The following is a 12,284-nucleotide window of genomic DNA, read 5'->3' as shown; positions in this document are numbered from 1 at the left end:
TATGGACGATACACCTAGCTTAAAAGCTATATATACTATAGTTATGCTAGGCTATATTGACACACAGGCACCTTTGCTGCTGCCCTACGAACATTCCTATCCTGTTCTTATCGACATCCTATGGAGAATACAAATGTGCATGCTTTGTTGGTTACATGGGTATGTGAAGACTTTTATAAAGAATGCATTTAAATATCCCCTTGTCTAGTGACCCCACCTGCGATGTGCTCTTGTGTGGTCCAGCATGTTGCGTATCATGCATGAGGTATAAGGAGAACCAGCTCTTTATATTCTCATAACTGAGAAGTGCCGGCATATGTTGTTCAGAAAGTTCACTGCACAATTGACTCTGGTGAGATTGCACGATATGCTTCAACTATAATACACGAATGACCTTGCTATTGTCCATTACTTAGTTCATTCATCTTGGGAGGTCCTTGTGCGAACCATAGGACAGCGTCTGTTGGCGCTCATGGGTGCCGTGCTGTTGCAGCCAAAGGCCCGTGTGAACTCTTCGAAGTGCATCAAGGGGATGTTGACACGGTCCTCTGGTGGCAGTTCGCCACTTTCCAGCCACCGGCGCCTGCGGTGGACTGTGTCGCTAGCCTCACAGTTGTCGTGCCCATATGCCACGAAGAAGAGTTGTTCGGGCGTGAGACGCGGCAAACCCACCAACCGGAAGTTGGAATGGCCAAAGCGCCGTGCACTTAGCTCTTCCTGCAGAAAGTAATCGAAAAATGTGATGCACTGTCGGTGCATGCTCACCACCTGCAATAAGCAGCCAACTCCTGTTTCTAGGCATACCGTTCTATTTAGTTTCGTTCTCTTGAATCGTGCACATAGCTTGCCACTGTGGATTGCACGTGTAGTTACTGCTCTGATAATGCATTGTACCTGATATTGCAACTCCTTGCCATTCAGTACCATGCAGTTTGTCGCTCAATTCTTCAGTACTGAGTGCGAAACACTTGCAAACTGCTTCCTCAATAATCGATTGTGGAAAACAATTTTTTAAAAAAGCACAGTAGACAGATGACATCTGTGGTACAGCTAGCGTGATGCACCAGTTTGCTCGAGTCGAAAACACCATTCATGTCTAATCAAACAAAGGTGTACTTGAGACATACAGTCGTCGGATTCAAACAGCACGTGCTCCGTCACCCAAGTACTCAGTCTCGCTAGCTCCGTGCAGTACAGCGAAAGCTACAGGTCGCATCAAGCAATCATGAATGAGAGTCAGGAGGTCCTTGAATTGTTCGCCGCTAATAATCTGTGTGCAAAATTTGTAGTCTGGTCTTGCAGAAGCATATTATGGCAGTCCATTATGATTGCCCACATACGAAGCTTATGTGACGGAAGAGCAGTGCACGCCAGTTCAGTGCCACATACTTGCGTGCCCTTGCAAAACAAGCCCTTCATATCTCCTTCACGAAGCCTGGAGTGCGGCTCCCGCAATTACAGGGACGCTCCAGTTGTCGTGAACTCGGGTCGGTGCGAAGCCTGCACTCATCTAGCGATTCCTGTTTAATGTTCATTTTGCACATTTGCTCTTCCGTGCGCTGGAATCCTGGAGCTCGTGTTTGAGCTTATCAGCCATTTACCGTGCAGTTCCTGACGGTACACGCTGCCCCCAATCAGCTGCAGAAGAAACAGCCTCAGCTGTCCTGTAATTTTCAGTAATTTTTTAGTAATTTAGGATGGCCTTCGCAGAAACACAAGTGCTGTTAGTGATTAGCTAATGCCATGGTTATAGTCTCATTATCACTTCGATCGCTTCGTTATTGCCTGAATTCCAAGCAAAGAGGAAGCGCTCTTTGACAAAAATAAAAAAGGAAGGACCATTAAAGAGAGTATGCATTTGAGCCGCATTTGTACATTACGCTTCTCGATTACCAAAGGAAGCCACACTTCCAGTGAGAAGAGGCCTGGTAAGCCAGAGAAAGCGCAAAAGCGAAAGGGGTGGTAACACCGTCTTTAAATTCCCGCACCAGCTCGCCATGACGTCACGAATTTTCACAGCATCTGCTCCAAGCATGGCTCCAAGGAGAAACACTGCTGGAGTGGAGTGAGCGCCCACCAAGTGAAGCACCGCGTCGCCATCTTACGAGGGGCAAAAGCACGCCAGCCGCTGCAGCTTTTGTGTTTCGGGTCGTTGTATTGGTTGTATCTTGCGGTGCGCGGTGCTGTGCATATCCCAAAATATGCTAGCGCGCTCGGGTGTTTTTTGGAAGGTTGACGTACACGCAGCTGACATGTTAGCGTTACCCTTCTCATTTAAGTAAGGCTGCAGATTACCATTGCCTTGCTCTAAAATAAAGGAAAGTTTTATATTTAAGGCTTAAAGAAAACGGTCGGCACCAAATTTGCATGACCTTCCATGCAATGAGGATGCTAAAACACCGGCAACACCTGATGATCATGAAGATAATAATGAATTCTTATGTTTGTATTGTATATTTATAGTTATGCTACATTTGAAGTTTTAATTGCTTTTTGTTTCGGCAGCTTTCATGATTGATCAATTTCTACACTGTATTAAAGAAGATGAATAAACGCTGATTATTACGCCGCATTTTTTTCTACTTCGCTGCAGCTGCATATTCATGCCGATAAAATGGAAAAAATGCCGCAATAATCGGATATCTGCACTCAGGACGTCTCCAATATGGCTCGCCTCATAGCCCACAGCGTTGCATTAGAACTTCAAAATTCGTTAAGCAGTTAAAAACCACTGCATAAATAGGCGAAGAGCACTGCGAAGCTTTTGGCAGGCCGCTTCTTGCCCCCCGCAAGATGGCCGCCGCCGGCTTCACCCGAGCCCCCACTCCAGCAGTTCTTCTTTAACCTCCTTGGTCTACTCAGGTCTACTTAATCTTATATCGGTAAAGGTTGATTACACTGTATTATTAAGAAGCCAAATACTAAACTTTGCAAGTTTCGAAAACTTTACTGCACCACAACGGCCAAAACAGGAGATAGATTGAAATCTGCGGCGTCACAGTGACACTGGCACAGGGATTTCAGCGCCAGATTCAAAAAATGAAACTTGAGTATTTTATAAGTAGCATATTACTGTGATATTATTAGCAAAAATAGTTTGGAAAGAATCCTTTACTAGTCTAAACCAATTCGGTGTTTCTTTTTGGTGTTCATTGAATTAAGTCTACAAATGCAGGCTCTTGTAAATGACGCTACAAACTACCGCCTTTCAGCATCGTACCTTGAAGACTGTGTATGCTTGCACGAGGGCATCAGTCTGATCCAAGAGGGCGGCACCCAGTGGTGCACGGTCGGCCGTCTTTTGGAGGAACGCGCTCTTGAGGCTCCTGCTGGCATTCTCGTACTGTTCCACCAGACACCGCGTTGTGGCGTTCCGTTGCCCATGGTAGCGCTTACTATACATGTCAGAGCCAGCACGCTGCTCGGAAGCGTGCGCATAGCCTAGGCGGAGCGCCAGCCCTAGTGCCTTAAAGACTCGCACGGCGTAACGAGCTGCATGTATGGCAGAGGCGATGCTGCTTGCAGGCACGGACCAGTTGACGGTTACCAGCGGCATGTAGACTGCGCTGTTCCGTGCGTCGTATCTGGCCTCGGTGCCGAACAAAGACATCGCTGTTTGGTTCGCTGATGTGCCTAGGAGCGCCTGCTGAATTTCATTCTCTCGCAGCATTTTGGCGAAGAAGCAAAGACGTTTGAGCGAGTTACTCGGATCTAGGTTGAGGGTGACGCTGAGCTGCCGCTCCAGCTCTTGAGCGTACTGGTCGAAGCTGGAGTCGTTTACAATCCACAGTGGAACAGCAGCTTCGACCCTCAGGCTATCCAATCTGCGCCTGGCGAACCCGGCATCGTTATCTTGATCTGACGTGGGCGCAGCCTGCGGCGCATGAATCCGAGTCGCTCTGAACCCCAGCCCTTGTAAAAATATTCTCTTCAGTTGCGACGGCCACTCGCTTACCCAGGTGCTTAAATTTGCCGTCTGCAGCGCGAATGCGCGCGCGTAGATAGCCGGGAAAACGCGCTCGACCTCGCGCGTGCAGAAGTCTTGGGCAGAGGCGTTCTCGGGAAGCAGGAAATTGGCTTCCAAGGCGCGCAGATGTCGGACGCTCTGCTGCGGCAGAAACGCGGCGAAGTGGACCATGACTCTGAATCCCACGTAGTTGAAAACGGCCTGAGGATCGAGCAGGGTACTTCTTGACCCTTGCAGTTTTTCAAAGAATCGCGGCGACTTGATCAAGATATCGGCGTTTTCAGCGACTTTTACGGAGTCGGGGAAAACCGTGCGCAGGAAAGCGCGCACGCCAGGCGAGAGGACGCGGACCTTGGTCATCCGGTGCTCTTTCGCATCGACATAGCTGGCAGGGTAGGTCGAAACCATATCAGCGAGCAGTTCCATCGTCGTCTTGATGCTCGACACGTGTTGCGCGCCGTTCGAGGCTGGACTGATGAACATCACTGTCTGTCCGATGGCGGTTTCCAGCATCTCCGTATACCCGGGCTCTTCGAAGTCGGCACGTTGGTAAAGCAGGACCGGCTCACCTATGGTTGGCACGGAAGCAGAATTTCCTTCTGGGTGAATGCCAACAGACACGCGTGCGAGAGCTTCCAGTTTCAAGTCTCGTGCCAGGCGCCCAGCGATGACCCACACGGCTTCCATGGTCAAAGGATTGTTCTCTGCTGGCCACGAGGAACCGAAATACTCGAAAAACAACTCGCTCAGTTCTGTTCGACTCCATTGTCCGTCATTCTCGTGGTCGAGACACGCTTCTAAAAGGTTTCGGGCCGCCTTCATGCCTGGGTGTTCCCTGTTCAAGATGTGACCGGCAGCGAGCTTGGCGGCTTCGTTGATTATGAAGGCGTCAGTAGAGAGTGCAGAGCCAACCATTGGGTTCCATTTTCGAGTCAGCTTGCCGCAAGTGTAGCTGTAGAAATTAAAGCATGGGTCCTCCCCAAGCATCTTGGCCAATTGCAGGGCTGATTCCTTGCAGTAAGGCGTGTCGCAGAAGTATAGAAGCCATGGCCTTGCGGAGACGACTGATCCCATGACCGTCCCGGCTATTTCTTTGGTCTTCAAATGGTTCACAGCAAACGTTTCGGTCATAATACGGCCCCGAGGAATTTCGTGTTCCGTAGCTAGCGCGGTAAACAGTTCGAGGAAGGGTTTTCTGTTTATGGTGGCCTTGGTCGTAAACATGAGGTACAGAATCCACATACCGGCGACTAACGCTAGTGCAAATACCAGTCTGCTCTCCGGGAAGAGGACCGCGGGCCCGTCCAGGTCCCAGAAGTTAAAGTTCTGTAAGTCGGGCCCTCTCAGAGGCGCGTGAGGCCTCGATTGCAGCTCGTAGTCAACGTTTTGCAATTCAATCATCTCCTGAATGCCCTGATTTTGTGGTTGCTCGACTCCTTCCAGGTCTTCTAGTTCATGAATATTAACAGCTATGCCGTTTTCGACTATTCGTGCCTCGTCTTCCTGAAACTCCTGCTCTGAAATGTCCTGTTGTGGTGTTTCCTCTTGCGGTGACTCCCCTTCCAGTAGTTCCTCTTCTGGTAGCTCCCTTTCCAGTGGTTCTCCATACGGTAGTTCGCCTTCCGGTTGTTCCCATTCCTGTTGCTGATCTAATGAATAATTCGCCTCTGGCTGCAGATCCTCCTCCGCGGTGATGTCATCGCGCAGCTCACGCGTTTGCTCGGTTTCGTACATACGTGCGTTACGCGGGTCTAATTTAACGGCTTCACTGGTTATTGCGTATTCGCTTCTTTCTGGCCTTGACCGATCCATAGCATGATCACTGTCGCTGTCTTCTGCGAACTTTTCCAGTGGCGACAGCGCTGTCCAGTCATCAACTGCTCCAAAAGCGAGCTTTTTCGGCAGCACAAGCTCGGCAGACCTCTGGCCTACTTCTCTCGCGTTGTCCCGTTGGCTGCCTGCCACATCTGCGCCAGAAGAGGAGGAGCCAATAATGTTTTGCCTATCCGCAAACGCAAGCTGCTGATAGTCGTAGATATCATCGTCGTCCATAGGCCTTATCTCCATTTCTTCGCCCTCAGGAAAGTAAGCAGAGCTGGCGGCGACTTGCTTGTACCTGTCATTCACGACGTCATCTTGGGTGGTGGATGTCGATTCACGTTTTTCATTTGTACTTAAGATTTTCTGGGGAGGCTCAGCACTGCTGTCAGCAACGACAGTGACGGGTATTTTTGTCTGTTGATCTCCGTCGAAGTTGTTTGCCACTTTGCGAATGTTCGTTGCCAGTACCCGGGGAGTATCGGCTTTCGCTGTATGTTTGCTGGTTGTGTCCTCTGCGCGGCCTTTTTCGCCAGCTGTGCTGTACCAGCTTGCAAGAACGCCAAGGTTATTGAGAAAGCCTGGAGGCGCGTTGCTCTCCGTTTGAGTCTCCACAGGTGCATTGCTGCCCCCATCATGTGGTTGACTAGCCGCCTTGGTAGCATCTACACTTTCAACGACCTTTGATGGTTGGTGCTTTCCTGCAGTCTTCTTCGCATCGTTAAGGTACCCAGCGCTCGGTCTCTTTTCGCCAAATTTATCGCCACTCTTCGGGTGGGCGCCGTCAGTTGTCGATGGTTGTGGCGTCTCGTCGTCACTATCCCTAATATCTTTGCCACCCGTTTTGTCAGTTTTGTCACGGATTTCTTCAGCAGCTTGCTCGGTGCCACTTCCTCGCACCTTCTCTTTGCCCTCGCGTTTGCCTCCGCTTTCTGTTTGGTTATCGAGAGCCTTGCCGGATTCATCTTCGCCTTTCTTCACGGACGCATTACGCCTCTTGATGCCTTCGTCAATATTTTTCACGTTCTTCGAACCATTGTCATCTTCATCTTTTCCCACGGACGCCTTGCGGTCCTTGACATGTTCGTCAGAAATCCTCATGTCCTTCAATGCCTTGCGTTTTCCTTCGTCGGCTTTCTTATCGGTCCTGTTTTCCGGTTTTCCGGTGGTGTCGCGTTCACCCGCTCCTTTTTCGACGCGTGTCGGTAGAACCTTTTCGTGATTCGATTTCTCGTTGTGGCTATCCGAAGATCCTTTTGTCGACTTCAACGAGGATCTACGCTTGTTCGTAGCGCCGGCTTCGCGCCTCAAGCTCTCGTTAGAAGGTCCCGAAGGCCTTCCAGCACCAGTTTCACCCTTCACACTTTCTTTAGAATGCGTAGAATGCTTTCTAGCTCCGGAGTCATGCCTCAGACTATCGCTGCTGGCTTTGCGCTTCATACTCTCATTAGAAGGTCTCGAAGGCTTTTCAGCACCAGTTTCACCCTTCAGGCTTTCTTTAGAATGCTTTCTAGCTCCAGATTCACTCCTCGTACTTTCTTTGCCGGCTTCATGCCTTAAGCTCTCGTTAGAAGGCCTGGAAGGCTTTTCAGCACCGGATTTGTGCTTCAGGCTTTCTTTAGAATGCGTGGAATGCTTTTTCGCGCCGGATTCGCGTTTCGGGCTTTCGTTGGAATGTCCGGAGGATTTTCTAGCACTTCCTGCGGCGTCCGATTCCTTGGGCTTTTTCTTCGCGCCTTCCACAGTGACTTTCGCCGCTTTTGGGTTTGTCGTGTCTCCTCCAGCAATAGCCACCGTGGTCGCCGTGAATACATATGTATCCGAAGGCAGCACCTTCAAGTGGGCATGGGCGTCTCCTCCGTGGGAATCGGGTATGGCTTGCTTCTCCAGGGATGCCCTCCCGATGTTCTTTTGGTGTCTAGAGGCCGATTTCGCTGAAGGAAGATTCTTGTTTCCAGCTGCCTCTTTGGTCGCGTTGCTGTTGGTAGATGTAACAGCGCGACCCCAATGATGCTCCTTGGATGAGGCACCGTCGAAAGGTAACGAAGTTTGAGCTTCTTTGCACCTCTCACTCGGTATTACCTCAATGTCGAGGGATTGCTCGGAAAGCTCGTAGAGTATTTCCGGAATGCGAGGAGAGCTCGCCTGGGTGCTATCCATGTCCTTCGTGTACTTCGGCGCGCCGACACCTTCGTCAATTATTTTCTGTATATCTCTCGGATCTGTGGGTTGCGATCCGCATTTGTTAAGGAGGCACTCGTCGCATATTTCGCTCACGAGGTCTTTATCTTTGTCAGTGTGGCGTGTGCCAACTTTTTTCGAACTCATGAGGACGGGCGGTGGCTTTATCTTTACAACGATACGACCTCCCTTCTTGTCCCTCGTTTCCTCCGCGCCTGCCCGCGCTGCGCTTGATTTCAGGCTGTCTCTGAGCTGAGACAGCAGGGTTTTCTCTTGTGCCGTTGTTGCGGGAGGTTGCTTATTGTCGTCTCTGCCTTCGCTTAAAGCGCTCTTATTTTGGTCCCTTGTCAGTGATTGTCCAACAGTGCTGTCAGCCGAAGCAGGTACATTGTTAGATTTGTTTTTTTCAGATCCCGCCTTGCGAACATCAGAAGACTGTTTCGCAGCGCTGATAGATAATCTGCGAGCTTGCTTGTTCGGCTCGGCGGGCTCGTCCGATAATTCGGATCCCTCTCTGTAGCCCTCTTCAGTCTTTGTAGTTTGCTCCGCCGTAACGTCACCATAGAGTCGTTTGTATTTCGCCGCGCAAACGCTTGCCCTCCTTGGAGGTTTCTTTGCTGGCCGGATAGATAACTCAGATACGTCTGGTTCAACGACGGTCATCTTGGTTTCTTTTGCATTTTTCGTGCGTGAATCATGCGTCGGAGTGTCTTGCGGAGAGGTTCGGCCCGTTGAAAAAACGCTGGCTCTTCTGAATTTTGCTTCGTGAAGTTTCTGAACGCTCGCTTGCTGCGCGAGGCCTTTCGATGAAACACTTGCTCGGCGCGCGGCTTTTGCCTTGAATGATTCGTGCTGGCTGTCATGGAGGCCTTCCGACAGCTTTGCAGAAACGCTGGCTCTTCGCGCTGCTTTTGCTTTGAATGATTCGGACTCTTCATGAGGGCCCTCTGGGGACTTATCAGAACCTGTACCTTTTCGTGCTGCTTTTGGTTTAAATGGTTTGAACATCTCTTGTGGGCTCTCTGGGGACACTGAAGAAGCGCCAGTTCCTCGCGCTGCCATTACCTTGAATGATTCAGACATTTTTTGGGGGCCCTCTGGTGACATTGCAGAAACGCTGGTCCTTCGGGCTGTTTTCGCTTTAAATGATTCGAACCTCTCGTGGGGTCCTTCAGTGGACTTTGCGGACTTGGAGGAAACGCTGGCTCTTCGCGCTGCCTTTGCTTTGAATGAATGTTGCCCTGCTGAGAGGTTGTATAGATCGGGTGAAAGCATTCCAGAAGACACGCTGGCTCTTCGCGCTGCCTTTGCTTTGAATGAATGTTGCTCTGGTGAGAGGTTGTACAGATCGGGTGAAAGCATTCCAGAAGACACGCTGGCTCTTCGCGCTGCCTTTGCTTTGAATGAATGTTGCTCTGGTGAGAGGTTGTACAGATCGGGTGAAAGCATTCCAGAAGACACGCTGGCTCTTCGCGCTGCCTTTGCTTTGAATGAATGTTGCCCTGCTGAGAGGTTGTATAGGTCGGGTGAAAGCGTTCCGGAAGACACGCTGGCTCTTCGCGCTGCCTTTGCTTTGAATGATTGTTGCCCTACAGAGGACACGCTAGCTCTTCTGGCAGCTTTGGCTTTAAAAGAACCCTCGTCGCCTTCGGTTGGAACTGCAAGTCTATTCGATGAAACGCTAGCTCGCCGTGCTGCTTTCGCCTTGAATTGCTTATGCTCGTCCGAAAGATCAGCAGGAAAGTCTCTCGAGAAAGTACTTGCCCTGCGAAGAGCCTTGGTCTGGAGGTGGTATTGCTCGTTGCGCGTGTTTGCCTCGGACGGCGAGATGGTCTTTGACGAAACACTAGCTCTCCTCGAGGATCTGGCTTTGAAGGAATCGTGGTCAGCGGTGATTCGGTCCGGTGATGTGGGTAGTCCTTTTGATGATACACTTGCCCTTCGCGTTGCTCTAGCTTTGAATGAGTCCGCGTCTTCATTGAGTGGATGCGCCGAGTACGCTTTAGACGAAACGCTAGCTCTTCGCGTCGCTCTAGCTTTAAAATGAGTAGAGTCTGGTGAAGCACCAGGCATTGATGGCTCTCTGTCCGGGGACAAATCATCTGAGCCGTCTTTCATGCGCGCCCCAAGCTTGAGAAGAAGGCCGGCTCCGACGCTCGCCCTCCTTGCAGCCAGTGACTTCGTCTTGCGCGGCTGAGGCGACTGTGCGGTATCCGAGAGTTCCTGCTGTATAGAAGATACGCTGGCTCTTCTTCCCGAATCCTTCGCCGACACGCTCGCCCTTCTGGCGACTCGGTTTGGAGGAGGCGTAGTAGTCGGCCCCGTTGCTCTCGGTCCTCCTCTGTCCATTAGGTCCACTTTGAGATCGCTCTTGCCGTCCTTGCGAGCTGACCTTTTCTCTTCGGTCGATATTCTCATCATCTGATCGTTGAGCTGTTCTGGCTGGCGGTCACTATCCGCTCTAGTGTGTTCGGGAATGCGGAGCATATGCCCATCTTTGCCGATTGCGCACATGGTCATTGTATCGTCAAAAGCAACTGCCCCGCTGGGACGTAGATCGGCCGCCCTGTCTTGGACGTACCTTTGGTCTGTTTCTGGAACAGCAGCAGGCAGCCAGTAGCTGCTTCGAGCGCCTTTCAGCTCGAAAGGCGGTAATCTGTCGTTACTGACTCCTTCGAAGACCCGCGCTTCTGCCAGCATTTCGTTGGAAATTCTCTGGAACCTTAGCACATCTTCAGAAGCCTGCTGCGCCTTGCTCATAACTATGTCAGACATCCTGGAGAGGCTTAACGCGGTCTGTTGTGATGGCGGACGTCCAACGACCGGAGCGCTCGCCCATCGCAACCGCTGCGCGTCGAGGGGCCCTTGTACGCCACGAGGTCCGCCGAAGCGGTAACCCTGGCCGACTGTACCTCGCACGCCTTGACCAAACGGTGATTGAGCGCTTGGTTGCTGCGGATACCTCATCGCAAACTCCATCGCCGATCCGTATCCTTGTGCTGGATAGGGCGCTGGCCTGTACGGAGTCTGCTCCCCCTGAAGCGTGTCGAATTGCGTGGACTCGTCCCCGCTAGTGGCTTCGGGAATCCCACGCAGGGCTCTCCTGAGAGCGGCGTAGCCCGCGAGAGCTTCGTTCGCCTTCTTGGCGTAGAACACCGCCTTGTCCATCAGCTCCTTGGTGTACAAAGCGCGCATCCGGTGCTCGGACTCGTTGCTGCACTCAAGCGAGTCGATAGTGCGGGCGGCCGCACGGAACTGTTTCGCGAGGCGCACTGCGCGCTTAGCATCGCGAGCGGCGATCGCCAAACGCGTGCTGCCCCTCGACTTGCCCTCTTCGCTGCTCACGTCGCCCAGCAGGGACGTGACGGACGTGTCGCTGGATCCGCTTAGCGTGAGCCCTTCTTCGTCTGGTACGTCCGTGGCCTCGTCCTTTACGTTAGAGTGGAAGCCCGTCAGCCGGTGCTCGGGATCTACGCAGCAGCGCTCGCAGCACGTGTTGCAGCGGCACAGCTTGGTCATGTAGCATCGTGGTGGGCAGTATTCCGGTATGCACGTGATGACGTCGGCCGCCTGCCAGACGATGCCCCGCTCGTGTTCGTCAAGGAGCTCCCCCGCTCGGCACAAGTTGCCGCCGAGCTTCTCGAAGTATTCGTAGTTGAGTTCCTTGGGCAGCGAAGACGACTCGTCGCCGCTCGTCACTACAGCTGAGCCTTCGTGACGGTTCGTCGGACTCTCGGAGCTTTTGGAAAAAGTGGGCGAATCAGTGATGGCCACCCTTGAGCTTTTGGACTTCTTTCGTCTGGCTGTCGGCTTCTGGTAGGTCTCGTCATAATCTTGCCCGTCGTCGTAGCGAGCGGGAGATTTGCGGCTGGGGTTTTCGTTCTTGGTCTTGGTGCGCCTTTCCTTTTTCTTCCCGCTGTAGTCCATCGTGGAACGGGACTTCGGCATGATCGTCGTGGACGAAGGCGATGCTCTTTCTCCGAATGTGTTGACGGCTTCTTTGGCGCGTCGTCCTCGAGGTACCTGTCAGTGCGAGTGATGGCGTGTTGGCCGTAACTTCCAGACCACCGCAGCTGCAGGTCGAGCCGAACGGCGCGAGACATTCACGCTTCACGTGCCACGTGGTGGCTCTTCTTTTGCTTCAGCTGTTCGGACGAACAAAATATGCGCGGAAATGGGATGTCTACAAAATAAACCAAAATAGGAAGCGTTTATTCACTACGGAGGAAGGAGAGGAAGAGGAGGAATAAACTTCATTTATCGAAATGTTGTGAGGCAACAACAACAAATGAGCCGGCGGTGGAATCGTTCGAAGTGG

General features: G+C 51.8%; 1 protein-coding gene across 1 annotated transcript; it reads right to left on the bottom strand.

Moving 5' to 3' along the window:
- Positions 1 to 6: 6 nt before the first annotated feature.
- LOC142579414 (uncharacterized) lies at positions 7 to 12,024 on the bottom strand. The gene is made up of 2 exons (XM_075689568.1): positions 3,221 to 12,024; positions 7 to 717 (listed from the first exon to the last, which is right to left on the bottom strand). The coding sequence occupies exons 1-2, from the start codon at positions 11,912 to 11,914 to the stop codon at positions 418 to 420; spliced, it is 8,994 nt and encodes a 2,997-aa protein (XP_075545683.1). The 5' UTR covers positions 11,915 to 12,024; the 3' UTR covers positions 7 to 417.
- Between the last annotated feature and the right edge of the window lie 260 nt (positions 12,025 to 12,284).

The sequence above is a fragment of the Dermacentor variabilis genome, chromosome 4 (genome assembly GCF_050947875.1).
Source record: "Dermacentor variabilis isolate Ectoservices chromosome 4, ASM5094787v1, whole genome shotgun sequence".
Taxonomy (NCBI): domain Eukaryota; kingdom Metazoa; phylum Arthropoda; class Arachnida; order Ixodida; family Ixodidae; genus Dermacentor; species Dermacentor variabilis.
This window is presented reverse-complemented; position numbering and strand designations above follow the sequence as displayed.

Excerpts from the sequence above, each read along its gene's own strand:
- LOC142579414 (XM_075689568.1), bottom strand. The coding sequence starts at position 11,914 with ATGCCGAAGTCCCGTTCCACGATGGACTACAGCGGGAAGAAAAAGGAA. Across the intron at positions 718-3,220 it reads AAGCATACACAGTCTTCAAG|GAAGAGCTAAGTGCACGGCG; the intron begins GTACGATGCTGA and ends TACTTTCTGCAG.